Source organism: Achroia grisella, unplaced genomic scaffold, assembly GCF_030625045.1.
Source record: "Achroia grisella isolate CSIRO2021 unplaced genomic scaffold, CSIRO_AGI_Agris_v1 utg6672, whole genome shotgun sequence".
NCBI classification, from domain to species: Eukaryota; Metazoa; Arthropoda; class Insecta; order Lepidoptera; family Pyralidae; genus Achroia; species Achroia grisella.
This window is the reverse complement of record NW_026712987.1, coordinates 114,018-134,089: the sequence shown is the minus strand read 5'-3', so window position 1 is coordinate 134,089 and position 20,072 is coordinate 114,018. Positions and strand designations below refer to the sequence as shown.

Sequence of the window (20,072 nt, the reverse complement as noted above, 5' to 3'; positions counted from 1 at the left end):
ACCGTTTACCATCAGATGGTCCGTATGCTTGTTTGTCACCTAAATGGTATAAAAGAAAAGGTCTTCAATTGAGACATTGATTTTCTAACATCAAGGAATATTTCAAGTCGCATTTTAATTTTAGAATTAAGATAATTTAACGATTAAAATGTGACCAACTGTGACAGAGGGGGAAGAAGGGGGTTAGAGTTAAAGACTGAAATTGTGATGTAATTTTTGGACGACTCCTTTAAACTTTAATTGCTGAGAACACGAGTGGCGAAGGGATGCCTCCCTTACATTTAAGCGGATAGTATTTAATTTGTGTGACTTGCTAGTACAATTGTGAGTTCCTGCATTTTTATAGCGTAGGGAACAAACGAGCTTGCGGCTCACCTGGTGGTAAATGGTTACCGCCATCCATAATACCCGCTACACCAGGGGAATTGCAAGTGCTTGCCGACCTTTTAAGGAATAAGCTTGCTTGAAGGTTTGAATGTCGTATCGGTTCGAAAATACTAGCTGGAAGGTGATTCCACAACTTTCACAATACAGTACAAGCGCATTGCTGGCCTATTATGATTTCAATATCGTATCGGTTCGGATATACCATTGCTGGAAAGTGAACACAATACACTACAAGTTAGCAACCAACTCGTGCTCTACTAATGCGCTCAGCAATTAATTGGTTTTTGAAATTGTGTTTGTCGTCAGGATCTTTTTTAATTTCTATAACAAAACTGGAATACTACCCAATGCCTTTAGAATACTCTCTAAATGCATTGGATGTGAGATTCCAATTTAGCTTGCATGCTAGCAAATTTAATGTAAACCTTAAATATTCAAATAATAATAGTAATCTCAGGATAATTCACACAGCGCCATCTAGACCTAAGTTAAGCCAAAAGCTTGTGTTATGGGTACTAGATAACTGATACATATACATTTTTTTTGTAAATACATATTATACATAGAAGACACCCAGACCGATACAAACAATCATATTCATAAATACAAATGTTTGTGCCGTGCGAGGAATCGAACCCGCGACCATCGGTCGTAAAACGGCGTGCTAGACCGCTAGACCACCGAGGTCGTCTATAATTGTAAACTATTACAATCGATTAAATGAAAAATTGTATAATCTGGACGACAGATAACTGTAATCCCAATTAATCTAGTCTAATTCAATATTAAAAAATTGTTAAGTATCGTAAGTAAAGATGTTAAATCAATATTTAAAGTACTTATGTCACTAAGGTTTTTATATCCCTCTCCTCGGCTTACTCTCTTTTCACTCCTTTCTCCTTCATCTTGTTCACCGCTGTCTTCTCCATCTCCTGTTCCCGCTCCTCCTTCCCTTACTGTGACACTATCCTTTCCTATTCCCCACCTTGACGCTTTCCGCCCCTTCTAACATTTTTGCCGCTTCCACCCAATATTTCTCCCTTAGCAGCCCTTTGAGCATTACGTAAGCAGATTATTCACCCCCCATCCCCCTTGTCAGCAATAGTATGCAAAGCTCTTACCCCCTCCCCCCATGCTTACGTAAACATTTTTCAATTAATGTATCGTTTTTTTAGCAAAGACAATGTGAGGGTTGCCATTCGTGTAAAAAGGTAAATAAATACCGATGACTTAATCATCATGTAGACTCCCCTACCCCCCATGTCATCCAAGATAAAGCAAAGCAAAGACCCCCCTGCCCCCTACAGTGGTTACGTAATACTTGACCTGCCCCTTACTACCCCTTCCTCGCCTGTTCTACCCCTTCCTGCTGTTATAATTAGAACCATTCCAATTTGTGTCTGCATCTTAAAGTATTAATATAATATACATAGATTTAATCTTTACCAAGTTCTCTATGAATAAGATATATATATTCACAGATTAAGAATAAGGTAGGCCTTATGGATAAGGTTATACACACCTTACTTGAGGTTTTCATTAGCCAAGTCTCGACAAAAAATATTTATATACAAAATATCTCTATTCATGTAGGTACAGACTACTATAATATGTCAAATCTACCGTCAGTTCGTAATTATTTCGAGATGAAAAGAACTGACTCAGCTCGTATTCTTTTCAAATAAATGTTGTACATGTTTACAATAATACAGATTTATTTAAATTCAAATTTGGGAGAATAGAGTGACTACCAGCATGTACTATTGCAAAAGCAAAAAGCCTAATCAGTGTTCGTAATCCGAACAGTCTAGCATATCTAATACTAGCTACCTACCCCGGCTCTGCACGGGTGTACATGTATTATACATATAATCTTTCTTGAATAACTATGTATTAATTATCTATTAAAAAAAACCGCTTCAAAATCCGTTGCGTAGTTTTAAAGATTTATCATACATAGGATCGGACAGACAGCGACAGCGACTTTGTTTTATACTATGTAATGATGATAGCTGATAAACGCAAAAAAAAAAAACTTCCAACTACACCAAAATTATGCCTTCCTTTCCCATTTTTGGGGCTATCCGTCTTGTCACAGTTGGTCACATTTACGAGACATCCACCCCCTTGTGTGACATTCATTGAAATTCGGTAAATTTTTCGTTATTTACCTGACACATCCCCTCCCACTCTCTTATTTAAAAACATCATAATAAATAATTAATATAATGCATTTATTTTTTTGTGAATATTTTTTTTACTAATTTTCTGATTGATTATTAAAATATTATTGAAAATTTTCTTTTGCGTATCATTTCGGTTTTTAAATAATTTTCGGTACACATTCTACAACTTCGTCTGTGCCCCCTATCGATCCCCCGTACAATTCAAACGGGGATCGAAATTACGACGGCCTAAGCCGAGGTTTGAACTCCTAGTGGTGCCCTCAGACTAAAGTCGTATCCGTCAGGCAGGAGTTGGTCTTCAGCCGCTCCATAATTCCTTCCGCGGGTTTGGAATGCCATCTGCACTCGCCCCCTGAAGCTGTAAAGGCCAGCTGCGGCCAACAGCATTAGAGTAGTCGGAAAAAAAAAAACCTGGACTTCACGAATACAAGGCGAAACTTGGGATGAATGGATATTTCTTGCCTTTAATTGATGATGATGAAATTGGTGAAAATTAAAAGTAATATAGTTAATACACTGCAATAATTAATAGACTTTTCAAGGAACTAACAAAAAGGTTAGTGTACATCACAGAAGACCGAAGAGCTGTCAGCTACTTCGGGTCCAAAATATATGGGAATAATAATAATACATTGTATGTACATCTTTATATATTACAGTAGAATCTCGGACTCATTCGTCTCGGCTCTAATTATCAATTTAGATATTTGATGATTTGATCAGTAGCGTGAGAAAAGATGAAGGAGAAACTGAAACTGGGATTTTATGTCAAATACCATCTTTTTTTTCATTTGCCTTGAAATCGGTTATGCGGATTTTCGATTAGAAGGAATATGTGTGTCTTATTTGATCCGAATAATGGGGGTTCTACTGTATAAAACAGGGGCGTAGCTGCCACCGTATGTGCCTATCAATTATACGGGGCCCCTGCACCACGAGCCCCAACGTGCGTAAGCAAAAATTAAATTGGTGAAAATTAAAAGTAATATAGTTAATAAACTGCAATAATTAATAGACTTTTCAAGGATATAACAAAAAGGTTAGTCGACATCACAGAAGACCGAAGAGCTGTCAGCTACCTCGGACAAAGAATTAGTCTAGCCATTCAAAGAGAGAACGCAGTATCTTCGGAACTTCGCCTGTAGGAACTCCTTTTAATAATATATGTAGACTAAAATTAGCCAAATCGGTTCAGCCGTCCTCGAGTTTTAGAGACACTAACGAACAGCAATTCATTTTTAATAGCTTTTACTTCATTACTAGTTGGCGTTGAAGTAGCAAAATGTAGATATTTTATTTTTTGTTTTTTTATAAAACAATATTTGTTTTTTTTAAATAAAAAGTATCGTATGTTTATTCTAATACCTCTAAGAACATGTGTACAAAATTTCATGATAATTGGTTCTATTTCGGTTATATTATCGGTTTCAATTTTTTAATCTACCGCTCATTCGGAGCTGTCTCATCACAAGAAGAACGAGCAAGAAACTTGTTAGTTGCTCTTTTAAATAATCATTGTAAGTTTACATTTACAAGTCGAAACGTGTGAATACAAACTACCAACCAGCACTAATTTATTTGGGTCAAATATAAATATACAATAAGATTAAATCAGTCGTAGTGATAAGAGCAGTCCAGTCCCTACAAGCACTTGTTTACGAGTACGGCGGATGAGCCAGCCATCATTGTGCTCGACCATATTTTATGGAGCCCAATGACTCGGCCCACCACGCCGCCACATGTCTGGACATTTTAGTGAGCATGAGCGGAGTTCAAATCAGGTAGTTGTTTAATAACTGCTTAATCAATTAATTTAATTATAATTATATTACATTAAAAGCTATGCTACGTTCCATAAGTCCCTTCCGTGGCTTTGAAGTGACATCTACTCGCCCCCTATGGTTCGGTAAGCTTTCAAGGCTAGCTGCGCCCAAAAACTTAGAATTGTTCGAAAAATAAAAAAAAACTGTTAATTCCAGGTAACTCGAGTTACCTGAATTTCAATTCGAGTTAATTTTATTACGAGTTAGCACATCTCTACAGATGTTTGACAACATTGAACAGTCGATCTCTGTTGAGGTTATTACTCTGTTCTAATTTTTGTAGGTAGTCTTTGATGTATCTATGTATATGTGTGCCTTTTGTATGTAATGTTGAATTAAAATGATGGAATATTAAAAGTCTTTTCTTCTTCGTCTTCTCTTTCTTCTGGCCTTATCCCTAGTATTTTTTTTTATTTAACAGGTATAAATGTCAGATTTTTAAATAATATTAGCAGCTACAGCGGGGTGGTGTTGATCTGCGTTACTTTTTTTTTTTTGGTTCTGTTTTTCCCTTTTTAGGGAAAGGCAAAAGGACTCAGCCCATACAGCCATTCTGCGTTACTGATTTGTGAAATCATATTTTTTTATTTGACAGGTGTAAATGTCAGATTTTGAAATAATGTTAGCAATTGCAGCGGGGTAGTGTTTTTTTTATGTATGATAATGTAACGGTGCACCCGCCTGCGCTAACGGTTTACGCTGGCGGGGCACCAGTAGAGGATAAGAACATGAGGTCATGTCAGTTAGTCCGTCGTGACAAATCACCAGTAATTTATTACGATGGTTTCCAGGGGAAACTGTGTGGAGGTCAACCTAACATGGTGCATTGCTAGCAGTGAGATCATCAGTCCACATTACTAACAATCACTTTTCCCCTAGCGGTATAGTGTTGAGATTGTGTGTTAGTGTTGTATTTTATTTTAGACGTTTAGTTTTAAAGCTTTCTACATTGCTTCCACAACATATTTCCAAAATTTAAATATCTACATACACTTGTTTCCATTACTGTTGTGCCTACACTATAATATTTCTGTCAACACTCGACATTCTATTATTACCTCTCCAGATAACATAGATTTAAGTTGGCTATTAAAGTCACGAGTGAAACTGCAGGCACAGCTAGTAATTACATAAATAAGCAAAATATATTTGGTCTATTGTGCAATGATAACGAACTTGTGGTTTGTAAAAAATATTTATTTATTATTAATGAATAATTTCGTTACATTATATAACCAGCCATGGGTTCCCTCCCACGCTGAGGCAATGGGGGAAGGGGGTAGAGATGTGTTCACTCGAATTCACCGCAACTCGAGTATAATTCTGGCAACTCGAGTTGAACGAATTCAACTGGTAAATGAACGAATCAAGTGAAAGAGCGAGAGCATGATTCTGTCATCGAACTGACAATGACATGAAATTTTCCGATCATTTCATATCATACAATTTTCACTCGTCACAAATGTTTCAATATTGATTTGAGGTCGTTATCATTTTTTTTTTCGCATATTCGTCCGATTATGTTATCATTAAAATGATTATGCGTTCTATAAGTCCTTCCGCGGCTTTGAAGTGCCATTTCTACTCGCCCCCTATGTTTCGGTGATACTTTCAAGGCTAACTGCGGCCAAAAACATTAGTTGTTCGAAAAAATAAACAAAGAAATATTGTTAATTCCAGTTAACTCGAGTTATGTTTATTACGAGTTAGCACATCTCTAGTAGGGGGGTTCAAAGTATATGGGTATAATAATAATACATTGTATGTACATCTTTATATAGTATAAAACTGGGGCGTAGCTACCGCCGTATGTGCCCTATCAATTATACGGGGCCCCTGCACCACCGTGCGTAAGCAAAAATTAACTTCTCAACTTTTTTTTCACAAATTATATACAAATGTTTGTGCAGTGCGAGGAACCCGCGACCATTGGACGTAAAGTGTGCTAGACCGCTAAACAACCGAGGCCGTAATTTTTTTTTTATCATATCTAGTACCCATAACACAAGCTTTAGCTAGCTTAACTTGGTACTAGATGGCGCTGTGTGAATTGTCCTGAGATTATTATTATTAAATTGCCACAATGTGCGAATCAGATTTGCAATCAGTCCCGTAATTTAGGAGTCCATCGCGGACAAACAACGTGACGAGTAATTTTTTAGAGATTAGTATTTCTATAGCTATCGCCCTGTCTCGTATCAGTCGCTGAAGTCGATGTCGGAATCCTCATCGTGTTTGGATCGTATCGTCTTCTTGCTTTGTATGTGCAGGGAGCGCTGTTTGCGTTGTTCCTCTGGTGGTACCGTCAGGTCGCCGTTGTACTCTATTACCTGTGACCTGCAACATTTGTTTGTTGTCTTCATTATATAGTATAAAACAAAGTAGCTGTTGCTGTCTGTCCGTCCCTATTTATGCTTATATCTTTAAAACTACACAACGGAGAAGTAGTTTTTTGAAGTAGTTTATTTTTAATAGATAGAGTGATTCAAGAGAAAGGTTTATAGATATAATACATGTACACCCGTGCAAAGCCGGGGCGAGTAGCTAGTTACATACACTAGCTGCCCCATAATCATAATATCTTTTTAATTTATAGCTTATATGTTATTCTAATGCATAAGCTACATTACTGTAAAGTTTCATAAAAATCCGTTCGGTAGATTTTGCGTCAAAGATTAACAAACATCCATCTATACAACACAAACTTTTATGTTTATAATAGTAATCCTTACTAATATTATATGTGCGAAAGTACTTTCACGCCAAAATTACTGAACCGATTTAAATGAAATTTGGTACACAGATAGTCTAGAACCTGAGAAAGGACTTGGGTTCTTTTTAATCCGAAAAAAGGATTGTAAGGGGTTGAAAAGCTATATGGTAGTATCGACAATACACGCGGACGAAGTCGCGGGAACATCTAGTAAGATATATACTAGTTGCGTCCGCGTAGACATAGTACCTTGAATTGCATAAAATATTTATTAATGCAACCCCAAAAAAACCAAAGAAAAAGTTCCATGATTCTAGCTCAAAAATAACGAATATCCATACAAACTTTCATCCCCTATTTTATTTCTACCCCTATAAACTTTCATCACCTCTTTAAGGGTATCATTTTTACAAACTTTGAATGTCATATTTATTTATATTTAAACAACAGCATCAAGCTAATATAGGTATCAAGCGTCTTTAAAAATGACGATATGTCCATACAACCTTTTATCTCCCCTTTCAACCCCATTACAACCCTTTTTTATGTTATATATATATATATATATATAATAAATAACTGATGTAAGGGGTTGAAAGAGGAAATGAAAAGTTGTACGGGGAAGTACAGGCGGTCCTCGATTTACGTCGTTTCAAGTTACGTCAAACAATGTTTTGACACTATTCCTCAAGACTACGTCATTTGTTTCGATTTCCGGCATATCGGAGAATTCACTTGTCGCAAGGTCAATGTCCGTGAGGGGCGCGGGCGGGGCGCGGTGTCGTCTCGTGCGGGGAATACCCCGCAAATGTCGCTGATTTTGTTTAGTACATTCAGGGACAACGGACAATCAAGACGTAATAAATTAGTTTTTTTGCATCTTTGACAGTTTTTGTGTTTACATACATATTTAAGTGAATTTTAAACAATGCCACCTAAACAAGACAGTAATAATAAAGTGAAGAAGAGAGTAAGAAAGTCAATTACAATAGAGGTTAAATCTAAGATTTTAAAACTCAAAGATCGCGGTTATTCGACTTCATCTATTGGACGAGAACTTAATTTATCACGCACGACGGTACAAACAATATTGAAAGATAAAGAAAAACTCTTAACAGCTCTTCCTTCCGTCTCTTCAAACAGCACTATTATACGCAAAAGGAATGCTTTAATTTATGAAATGGAAAAACTGTTGTACAATTGGATTCAAGATCAAACTCAGCGACGGGTTCCTCTAAGTTTGGCTATTATACAAAATAAGGCGCTGAGTATTATCAACACACTGCAAAATAAACGTGGCGAGAATAATAGTGACGAAACAAAATGTTTTTCTGCCAGTCGCGGATGGTTCATGCGCTTTAAAACGAGATATTCGTTACATAACATTCGAGTGCAAGGAGAAGCTGCTAGTGCCGATCATGTGGCTGCTCAGAGTTTTCCTGGAATATTAAAGGAAATTATCGAAAGTGGAGACTATTCGCCTAAACAAATTTTTAACGTGGACGAAACTGGTTTGTTTTGGAAAAAAATGCTCTCTCGTACTTTTATATCACAGGAAGAAAAGTCTATGCCTGGATTTAAAGCGGCTAAAGATCGTTTGACGTTGTTATTGGGTTCGAATGTTGAAGGTGATCTTAAATTGAAACCCCTTTTAGTTTATAGGTCTGAAAATCCTCGAGCTCTCAAAAATTACGTGAAGAGTACTCTTCCAGTTATATGGAAGGCTAATCCAAAGGCATGGGTTACATCAATACTTTTTGAAGAATGGTTTACTAAGCATTTTATACCTGAAGTGAAACAGTACTGTTCAAACAATAATTTGGCTTATAAAGCTTTACTTATTTTGGACAATGCTCCCGGCCATCCTGTGCGTATTGCCGATATTGATCCTCAAATCAAAGTCGTGTTCCTGCCTCCCAACACCACTTCGTTGTTACAGCCGATGGATCAAGGAGTTATCGCGTCTTTTAAGGCCTATTATCTCAGGAGAACTTTTTCACAGGCTGTAAAGGCTAATGAAAATGATGGCATGGAGCTGAGAGATTTTTGGAAAAGTTATAATATCCTGCAATGCGTAAAAAATATTGCTACTTCATGGGATGAGGTGACACCCAACAATTTAAAAGGAGTGTGGAAAAAGTTATGCCCATTTTTTTTTGAGCCATCTGAAAGTTCTACATCTACAGATCAACCAAATGTCGATGAGATCACAACTGACATTGTTCATTTGGCTAACCGTTTGCCTAACATTGCAGTTACTACTGATGATATTGATGATCTGTTAAGCTCACATTCGCAAGAACTGACTGATGAAGATCTTATTGAATTGGAGGCACAAGTACAAAAGGAAGCACTCGAGTCACAAGAAATAGCTTCTTCTATTAGTGACTCTGAAAAAGAACTTACACTAAAAAAACTTTCCGTAGCCTTTGCAAATTTGAAGAATGCCATGAAAATTTTTGAAGAAAATGATCCTAATTTTGAGAGAAGTTTTAACGTTAATAACAAAATTTGTGCAGCCTATCACTGTTACCAAGATCTGTATGATAGCAAGAAGAAAGAAGCCAAGCAATCTAGAATTGATAGTTTCTTTAAGCCAAAAGTTTAATTTATTATTTATCATTACATATGTATAAGTTTTATAATTATTATTAAAATTAATAACACACAAATACCAAAAATAACTAGCAATTTCATAAGTGCATAATATATAATTATTTTAAGAACTTACTTTTAATAATAAAGTACGTCCTTTGTTATAAATGCAGTTTTTTTTATTATTTCGAGTCCGTGTGGAACCTAACCCTTGAGTTTTACATGTAAACATATGAAAAAATATGTCTCGACTTACGTCGTTTCGATTTACGTCGCGTATTTCGAGAACCTAACATGCCGTAAGTACGAGGACTGCCTGTATCGTCATTTAATTAATTAAAGCTAGAAAGTTTAAAATTTCGATTTTAGGTTGTTGGTTAAATATAAATAAAAAAAAGGTTCTAAGGGGTTGAAAGGGGACAAGAAAGGTTGTACGGGGAAGTATCATCATTTTTAAAGCTAGAAGCTTAAAACATCGATATTAGGTTGTTGATTATATATATAAATAATAAAAAAGGGTTGTAAGGGGTTGAAAGGGGATATAAAAGTTTGTATGGACGTATCGTCATTTTTAGAACCAAAACTAGACCTGGTAAATATAATATATTTATAGAAAATCTCGCACGAAGTAATTTGGGCTTCTACTCACCTTTAAACAGGCTAATGAGAACTTATAACACTTATTCAAAGAAACATTCATCAGTTGACATATTTAGTAATAGTTATTGCAAATTTCGCAGATATCTCAATAGTATTATAAGTTCTAGTTGAATCAGTACAGGTTTTATATAGGTAGAATTTTAAGTTGTTTTTTATGTTTTGTTAATTGTTAATTGTAAGCACAAATTTGTCACATAAATGTCGTAGTTGCCTATAATTAAGGTTGCGCTTATAGTATAAATAGATTGTAATGTAATATATATTTTTTTTTTTTATTTATTTATTCATTTATTTCAGGCAACTAGGCCCATATTATAAATACCTTATAGACTAACATACATATAATATAATATTTAAAAACTAATACAAAAATATTGTCTGTGTGATATATAATGTAAGAGTGTTGGTGGAAACCTTGTTGGTGACCTAATAAAAAAAAAACCTTGAAACTTATTAAACCGCTATAAAAACTCATCTCACTTGGCCAGCCTCCACTCCAGCATGTCCGTTGAGAAGTCATCCCTGTTCCCGAGGTCTGTGAATCCGACGATGAAGTCCTTGGTTTTGTTGCCGGTCACCAGAGCGATTGTTGGTATCACACGGATCTTTAGACGGGCTGCGGACAGTGATAAGGAGTTGACTATACTAGCTGTGCCTGCGGTTTCACATGCATTTATCCTCACTTCCTTATTAATATAACAAATGTGAAAGGAACTCTGTTCGTCATTCTCGCTTTCACGCCAAAATGTACTGAACCGATTTAAATGAAATTTGGTATACAGATAGTCTAGACCCTGAAGATATAGGCTACTCTAAAATACGAAAAAGGTTTTTTTAAGGATGATTATGATATGGTACACCCGCTTGCGGTAACGGTATACGCTGGCGGGGCACCAGTGGAGGATGATAAGATAAACATGAGGTCAGGTCAGTTAGCACATCGTGACAAATTGATCAGGAATTTATCATGATAGTTTACAGGGAAACCGCGTGGAGGTCAATTGAAGAATTTATTCACATTACTAACTCCCTTCTCCCTCTTCGAAAAAAGGGTTGTAAGGGGTTGAAAGGATGTATGGAAGTATCATTTCATCAAACAGAATTTTAAAATGGCTAAGATGGAGCATTCATAATTTAAGAGCTGTGCTCTTGTCGGAGGAGCTCCTGCTACCTACCACAAACATCTATCAATCTTTTAGCGGTCTAGTCTAGTCTAGTCTATTAGCGTTTAAATGTGACCAGAGGTCTTGTTTTAAACGTGTCCAGAAGTCCTGTTTTTAACGTGTCCAGACGTCCCGTTTTAAACGTGTCCAGACGTCACGTTTTAAACGTGTCCAGACGTCACGTTTTAAACGTGTCCAGACGTCCTGTTTTTAACGTGTCCAGACGTCCCGTTTTAAATGTGTCCAGACGTCCCGTTTTAAACGTGTCCAGACGTCCCGTTTTAAACGTGTCCAGACGTCCCGTTTTAAACGTGACCAGACGTCCCGTTTTAAACGTGACCAGACGTCCCGTATTAAACGTGTCCAGACGTCCCGTTTTAAACGTGACCAGACGTCCCGTTTTAAACGTGTCCACACGTCCCGTTTTAAACGTGTCCAGACTTTTTTTTTTGTTTGACTTTTTGTCTTTTTTTTCGTTTGTTGTTTATATTGTATTTTTTACATTGCACTGAATAAAATACTTTTCTTTCTTTCAGACGTCCCGTTTTAAACGTATCCAGATGTACCGTTTTAAACGTGTCCAGACGTCCGGTTTTAAACTTATATACTCACCAGTAAGGAACGGCGCCCGCTCAGCGTCCAGCTTCACGAACCTCGTCTCCACGTGCTTTGCTGAGAGAATCTTCAGATGCATGTCCACGATTTTGCAACGTTCAGCGCTGCCGCGGTAGAAGTGACACACCTGCAAGTGAATAATACATTTATTTACTGCCCCGGTGGTAGCGGTTTAGCATACCGCTTCACTTCCGACGGTCTCGGGTTCTATTCCGCACACGGTGCAAACATGAGTATGATTGTTTCTATCGGTCTGGGAGTATTCTATGTACACTATGTATGTATTTACAAAAAAAATATCTATGTATTTATGTCAGTTGTCTAGTACCCATAACACAAGTACAACGACCCAGAAGCTGATTGGGGGAAATGGAGTTCAACTTGAAAGCCGATCTAGTGTTATGGGACTTACGCATAACACAAGCTCTGCTTACCTTGGTACTAGATGGCGCTGTGTGAATTGTCCAGGGTTTTTTAAATGGATAACAATGGTACACCCGCCTGCGCTAATGGTATACGCTGACGGGGCACCAGTGGTGGATGATAAGAACATGAGGTCAGGTCAGTTAGCACATCGTGACGAATTCACGAGAAATTTATTACGACTATAATCTGGAGAGGCATAACCATAAAATATTGATAGGGACAATAACGGGACATTGTCCCATAAACAAACACCTGTACACAATAGGTGCTACAGAGAGTCCCCTTCGTCGGGGCTGCTTTGAAGCTGAAGGAACGGCTCCTCACGTAGTTCTGGAGTGCTTGCAGTGGCCACACAAAGAAAACAAATCCTCGGAACGGTGAGGTCGCTCGGTGAAGCCTGTGAAGACACCAGGAGTCTTCTGTGCTTCGGGAGGAGTTTGGCTGGTTACTTTAATAGTCTGGCTCTACACGCACAACGGCCCAAATGAAAGACTAATTGCGGAGACTGGAGTCCAACTTACATTTTACATATTAAAATCACAACATACCACATTGTCACTCTTGTTGCACGTGGTGAAGAATTCCTTCTCGCCATCCAGCTCTGCATATTCACCGTGACCCTGCAAAATATCGCGTGTTGTCAATGTTAATAATTATTTATTAGGAGCATGAGACATTTTAAGTAACATTGTAATATTTCAAGTAATATAGTGATATTTTAAGTAATATAGTAATATTGAAAGTGCAAGTGAAAACCAGCGGCATGTTCACACAGAACATACCATAAAACTGAGCCATTTCAGTACCTATATAAAAAATGTTTATTTTTAAATAGCTGTCCCGGCAAACGTTGTTTTGCCATATAAATTAATAACGCTATAAAAAAATAGGGGTAGATGATAGAAGGGTGAAAATTTAGGATTGTATGTATTTTTGTATGTTGTATCATAAAAAAACTAACTAAAAATTTTGTCTAAAAAATAAATACAAAATTTAGGGGTGGACTACCCCTAACATTTAGGGGGATGAAAAATAGATGGCCGATTCTCAGACCTACTCAATACGCTCACAAAATTTCATGAGAATCGGTCAAGCCGTTTCGGAGGAGTATGGGAACGAAAACTGTGACACGAGAATTTTATATATAAGACTAGTTGTGCCTGCGACTTCGTCCCACTGAAATAATGACATTGACTAAATAAAGAGAAAATTTAATAATCTATTTTATTTTATCCTGTTAAGGTTAAAATTTGTACAAACTTTGAATGTCATAGTTACTTAATAATGCTTGACGCCCTTGGTGGTCCAGGTTTAGCACACCGCCTTTCTTCTGATGGTCGCGGGTTCGATTCCTCGCACGCGCATAATGATTTGTAGTTTTGAGTGGGATTATTTGTATCTGTATGAGTGTTTTCCATGTATGTGTTTAAGAAAAAAATATATATTTATGGATTTGTATCAGTTGTCTAGTACCCATAACAGAGGCTTTATCTAGCTTAACTTGGGTCTAGATGGCGCTGTGTGAATTGTACTGAGATTATTATTACTATAATTTTTTTATGTATATGTATACACAGTGCAAAAAAGTGTATGATATAGAATGATATAGAAAATTGTAAGATGTACATACATTGGCCAACCACTCTTGCTTTTTCTTAGCTCGCTGCTTCATCTCGTTGATACGCTGCTGCCTGATGGCTTCCAGATCACCGCTGTCCAACTGATCCAGCCTGGGGGGGGATAGGATTGTTAGTAATGTGTAAAATCCTAACACTCCCTCTTTATAATACACTAGCTGTGCACGCAGTTTCATTTGTGTGAAATTTATAGCTCATATGTTATTCTGATGTATAAGTTATTACTGTAAAGTTTCATGAAAATCCGTAACGTTCGCAGTATACGCTGGCGGGGCACCAGTGGAGGATGATAAGAATGTGAGGTCAGGTCAGTTAGCACATCCTTGGTTTGTTGTTTGGTTTCACACACAAAGGTGATTGTTAGTAATGTGGACTGATGATCAATGAGATCAAGCACTAGCAATATACCATGTCAAGTTGACTTCCACACCGTTGTCCCTGGAAACCATCATGATAAATTCTTGTTGAATTTGTCACGATGTGCTAACTGACCTGACTTCATTCTCATCTTATCATCTTCCACTGGTGCCCCGCCAGCGTAAACCGTTAGCGCAGGCGGGTGCACCATTACATTATCATCCATAAAAAACCATGGTTATGTTTATACTGTTTCCATGGGACGATAGCCATAGTTTGCTGTATACATATTTTAATATTACAGTGTTCCTTCTACACCACCTGTAAATCTCCATTGCTTCAAACATACACTTCAAAGTTATGAGAAATAAAACACTTTACTGCATGACAAAGGTGTAAGGGGATCGCATACCTATGAATATGGTAACCACTTACCATTAGATGGGCTGTATGCTTGTTTGCCACTATAGAAGTATAAAAAACTAATGGAAAGGTCTCGACTATTGACAAATATATAATTGTTGCTTGCCCGATAGGGTGTAACTGTTGATACATATAATATATAATTATGTTGTTATACCACCTACAAAAAAAAATGTATCCACACAGTTAGCAATAAAGATATATTCTATTCTATTCTATCATTTACCATCAGCCATACTACCAGCTCGTTTTCCCACTAGGTGAAAAAAAATGGTAACAACATTACATAGTATAAAGCAAAGTAGCTGTCGCTGTCTATCCGTCCCTATGTATGCTTAAATCTTTAAAACTATGCAACGGATTTTGAAGCAGTCTTATTTAATAGATAGAGTGATTCAAGAGGAAGGTTTATATATATAATACATGTACACCCGGGCGAAGCCGGGGCGAGTAGCTAGTAATACAATAATAACCTGGCGAGGTTTTCTCGAGAGACTACAGCATGGGGTTTTTCAAGAAGGGTATATCAAGGTTTATTAAGGGTCGGCAACGCGTATGTGACACCCCTGGTGTTTCAGGCATCCATAGGCTACGGTAAACGTTTACCATCAGATGGGCCGCATGTACTATATAGTTTGCCACCTAAGTGGTATAAAAAATAAAAAGAATATCTACCGTTCAATCTCATCATCCAGTTGCTTCTCAACATTCTTTGCGACTTGCTGAATAATCTGCTCCATGGCTCCACAACCTGAAATGTTACATCCATACTCACAAACATTCGTGCTTATAATATTACTAAGATAAATACAAAAAAAAGAAAAAAATACGTTCATAAGCGGCTAAAATGTACATGAATAAATTATTTCTAATTTAATTTAATATTATTTTCGTGAAGTGGTCCCACTGTCACCAAGTCAGAATCTTATAATGATCCAGGAGTAATTGAGGGAAATTCTCAAATATAGGAAAGTATTAAGGGACCCTGGAGATTTCTACTTTTGTCGATTTGTAAACCTTTTGAGTCTGCTCTCCGCGGTCAGAAACGAGAATAATGATTTAAATTGTCGGCGAAACGGTGACCTCATCCCATCATCTGATAATAAACCTATGAATTAAATGAAACACACCTAATATATCAATGAAAAAACAAGTCCAATGGCTAGATATCTAAACAAATAATTAATATAACACTTCACATTAGTAATTTCACTTAGATTTCAGTGTAATTATATTTGAAATGAAAAATTGGAAAGTGAAAAGAAGTACATACGAAGAAACAAATGCAAAATAATATAACCAGCACAGATTAAAAAGACTTACGGTACACAGGTAACTTTTTTTTATTTAATATTTTACGGCTCTGGACACAAGTCCCTTTTAGCCCAATTTCAATTTCTTCACAGTGTTGGAAATAAATTTATATAAAGTCTTGAATAGTGCAGGCCTTGATAAAATCTCTTCTAGAGACTGTGGTACTTCATTACTGTGCTCTTGAATCTCGTGAATGAGTAATAATCTGTCTAGTCCGTAAGGTAACTTTTAAGCGGGGTTGCCTACTCTATAACATATGTTCGACGAGTACATATATCTATACATATAACCATACTCCTTCCTTTAGAACTTACAGAAAAGGTAAGCAAAGAAGTCACAGTAAAAATTACATTTATTGATCTTTGATTAGTCAAAGATAAATAAATGTAATCTGTATATACTATAATAAATACATATATAAGATACACATACCTATATAAGTATAAAAACACCAGAATGGGTATAATTCAACATACAATGGATAAATCGAAAGGTTTTGGTGTTCGAGTATATTTTCATCTTTGTACTACATTTTATTATTTTGCACAAAATTTTTACTCATAAAATCCTGTATGGAAATATAAGTTAAATTTAATACAAAGACGATAAGACAAATTGACTTGGTAAGAAGATGTTAAAAGTTTTAAGGTTGGCAATTCTAATCAATGTCGTGTAGTATTTTGTCTGTGGCATACTGTGAATTCAAATTGTTATCTGTATATTTTGTAGTATTCTGAAAAAAAGTATCCTGATATACTTTTTGTTTATATTACAGTTTCAACTTTATTTATTAATTGTTTAGTTAATATAGAAAGGACTAAAGGCACTAAGTAAATATGATACATTTTTACCTTGTGCCATTAACCCGTTTTAAAACCTGTTCTTTAGTCAATGTATTTTATAATTTACACTTATCTCTGTAATGTAGAATGTGGTAAACGTTATATACTTGTGTAACACACAGATAATAGAATATCAATTACGTATATATAAAATTATAATCATCGTTTTTATAATAAGTGACAGTGAAACCGCTGCGATGTATTCAGACGCTGCGCTCCAGGAACAGATTGCCACAAAGTGTGTTGTGAAGGAGGAGTTCGTGAACTGCGTGGGGCAGTCATCAGAATGTTTGCAACATTGTAGCGACAGTAAAGAGCGGGTGGTTCCGCTGCACGAGTCTCCAGAGTACCACACAGCAAGGGACACGGGACAGGACACTGAACAGTCGAAACTCGATAGACTTAAGCATGGAGTTGACAGACCTGCAGCTGTGAAGACGGAGAAGGACCTGACCGACTCGGCAGAAGAGTATCAAATGCCTTCTGTCAATATTTACGACGACCTTCTGGATGTGTGTGAGCACCAAAGGATGAAGAATGAGTTGATTACAGGAGTTGTTAGTGATTTAAACACTGAGCCTGCTTTTGTATTATATAATGAGCATGATGTGTACAAATTAGATCACCAGGAAATTAATGTAATGTCGGATAAGGGTAATTCATGTGATGTATGCAGAGCGACATTCCAGTTGCCTGTTGCTCCTCTAGAAGGCCAGGTATCAGGACATAGTGCTCAGAAACCACACTCGTCAACTAATCATAACATACTCTCTACATCTGACTCACATTTGAAGGACAACCAGCTTGTAAATAAGCCATATACTTGTGATGTATGTAAAAAGAGTTTTAGAACGAAAAAAATATTGAAAAAACATCTAATCACACACAGCGATGAGAGGCCGTACAGCTGTGGTGTGTGTGGTAAAAGTTATAAAAGAAAGCCGCATTTGAAAATGCACTTGATGATGCATAACGGTGAGAAGCCATTCCATTGTGATTGCTGTACGAAATGTTTTAACACGAGGCAATCGTTAAACAAACACAAATTCACACATATCGATCAGAAACCGTACAGGTGTGATGTATGTGGAAACTGTTTTAAGACAAATTGTGCGTTGAAGTCACACCTGTTAAGACATACTGAACAAAGGATCACTTGTAATGTATGTGGGAAAGGTGTAACACGACAGTACTGGAAACGTCATATGTTTGCACATACTGGTCAAAAGGTCTACAATTGTCGTTTGTGCGATAAGGGTTGTAACACAACTCAACAGTTAAAACAACATCTGATTACCCATGATCCTTCAAAGTTATATACTTGTGACACATGTAAGAAGCGTTACAAAACAAAAAAATCCTTCGAACAGCATTTGCTCACACACATCCAAATGAAAAACAAGTTTTACCGTCACTTTATATATTCCGATTCACCACAGAGTGAAAAAATTGAAAATTTGTTAATTTTATACAAAAAATATGACATTCAAATATCCAACTTCTGTGAGGATATGAATTCTGACTGAGTTTTTTATGATAATAAATATTTATGTATGGACACTGGTGGCAATTTGAAGTGGACTGTAGGGAAAAAAATAGATAATGTAAAAACTTGACGTTCATAAGAGCCTAAAATGTCCTACATGAATAAATGATTTTTGAATTTGAATTTGAAATTAAACACTTTCATTGAAGCACTTTTGAATAGTCATTACATTTTTTTTAATCTACCGCTCGTTCGGAAAGCTGTCTCATCACAAGAAGAAAGAGCAAGAAACTTGCGTGTTGCTCTTTTAAATAATTTTATTATTACTTTACATTTTTAAGTTTAAGTGTGTGATTACAAACTATCAATTAGCACTAATTCAAATAAAACTTCAAATTCAAATTAAAAAATCATTTATTCATGTAGGACATTTTAGCGGCTTATGAACATCAAGTTTTACATTATAATTTTATTTTTTTCCCTACCTACTTTACAGTAATATAGCTTACGCATCAGAATCACACATAGGCTATATTTTATACTAGCTGACTTCATCTGTGAGGAATTTATGTTTATCTTTTTAAAATAAAAGTAGCCTTATTACATCAGCCACCTGCCAATAAGAGTCCCGTCAAAATCGGTCCAACCATTTCAGAGATTATCGGGAAGACAGACAGACAGACAAAAATTGTAAAAAATGTTATTTTGGTTATGTACCGTATTTATATTCATGGTTGGTAGAAATGGTTATTTCAATATTACAAACAGACACTCCAATTTTATTTATATGTATAGATTAAAGAGACTTCTGTATAAATGTGTTATAGTAGGATATGATGTTATCACCTTATTTTTGCATTCATTACCTAATTTGTTACATGTTATAAATGTTTTACCAAATAAATGTTTTATTGATATTCTTTTGAGTTTTAAGTTATTTTTATAGTTGATAATGTAATGGTGCACCCGCTTGCGCTGACGGTATACGCTGGCGTGGCACCAGTGGAGGATGATAAAAATATGAGGTCAGGTCAATTAGCACATCGTGACAAATTCACCAAGAATTTATCACGATGGTTTCCAGGGAGAACCGCGTGGAGGTCAACCTGACATAGTACATTGCTAGCAAGATCATTACTCCACTTTATTTTTGACTACTCTAGTATTGTTGTCCGCAGCTGGCCTTTACAGCTTCTCCGGACGATAGGGGTCGAGTGCAGATGGCACTCCAAACCAAAGGAAGGATTTATGGTGCGGCTGAAGGACAACTCCCGCCTGACGTATACGAAGGGCACCGCTAGGGGTTCGAAAATCGGCTCAGCTCGTAATATCGATCCCCGTTTGAATTGTAAGGGGGTTCAATCGGAGGGAGCCGAAGCAAGTTCATTATTCTACATTACTCACAATCCCCTTTCCCCCAGACGAAACAGTCCTATACCATGTGC

The 20,072-nt window shown here is 36.6% G+C and overlaps 2 protein-coding genes across 2 annotated transcripts; one reads left to right on the top strand and one right to left on the bottom strand.

The window, feature by feature from the left end:
* Positions 1 to 6,561: 6,561 nt before the first annotated feature.
* LOC131849914 (thioredoxin domain-containing protein 9) lies at positions 6,562 to 16,304 on the bottom strand. Its single transcript, XM_059200044.1, has 7 exons — positions 16,116 to 16,304; positions 15,661 to 15,736; positions 14,199 to 14,298; positions 13,117 to 13,188; positions 12,140 to 12,269; positions 10,845 to 10,980; positions 6,562 to 6,733 (listed from the first exon to the last, which is right to left on the bottom strand). Exons 2-7 carry the CDS (start codon positions 15,723 to 15,725, stop codon positions 6,595 to 6,597), a joined length of 642 nt encoding a protein of 213 aa, XP_059056027.1. The 5' UTR covers positions 15,726 to 15,736; positions 16,116 to 16,304; the 3' UTR covers positions 6,562 to 6,594.
* A 737-nt stretch (positions 16,305 to 17,041) lies between these two features.
* Positions 17,042 to 18,834, top strand: LOC131849911 (zinc finger protein 431-like). Its single transcript, XM_059200041.1, has one exon. The coding sequence runs from the start codon at positions 17,339 to 17,341 to the stop codon at positions 18,665 to 18,667; it is 1,329 nt and encodes a 442-aa protein (XP_059056024.1). The 5' UTR covers positions 17,042 to 17,338; the 3' UTR covers positions 18,668 to 18,834.
* Positions 18,835 to 20,072: the final 1,238 nt, after the last annotated feature.

Bases quoted from the DNA above. Each gene is read 5' to 3' on its own strand.
- LOC131849914 (XM_059200044.1), bottom strand. From the start codon at position 15,725: ATGGAGCAGATTATTCAGCAAGTCGCAAAGAATGTTGAGAAGCAACTG. The intron at 13,189-14,198 runs GTATGTACATCT...GATATTTTGCAG, and splicing joins AGCAAGAGTGGTTGGCCAAT to GGTCACGGTGAATATGCAGA. The intron at 12,270-13,116 runs GTATGTTGTGAT...ATTCACTTGCAG, and splicing joins GCAACAAGAGTGACAATGTG to GTGTGTCACTTCTACCGCGG.
- LOC131849911 (XM_059200041.1), top strand. From the start codon at position 17,339: ATGTATTCAGACGCTGCGCTCCAGGAACAGATTGCCACAAAGTGTGTT.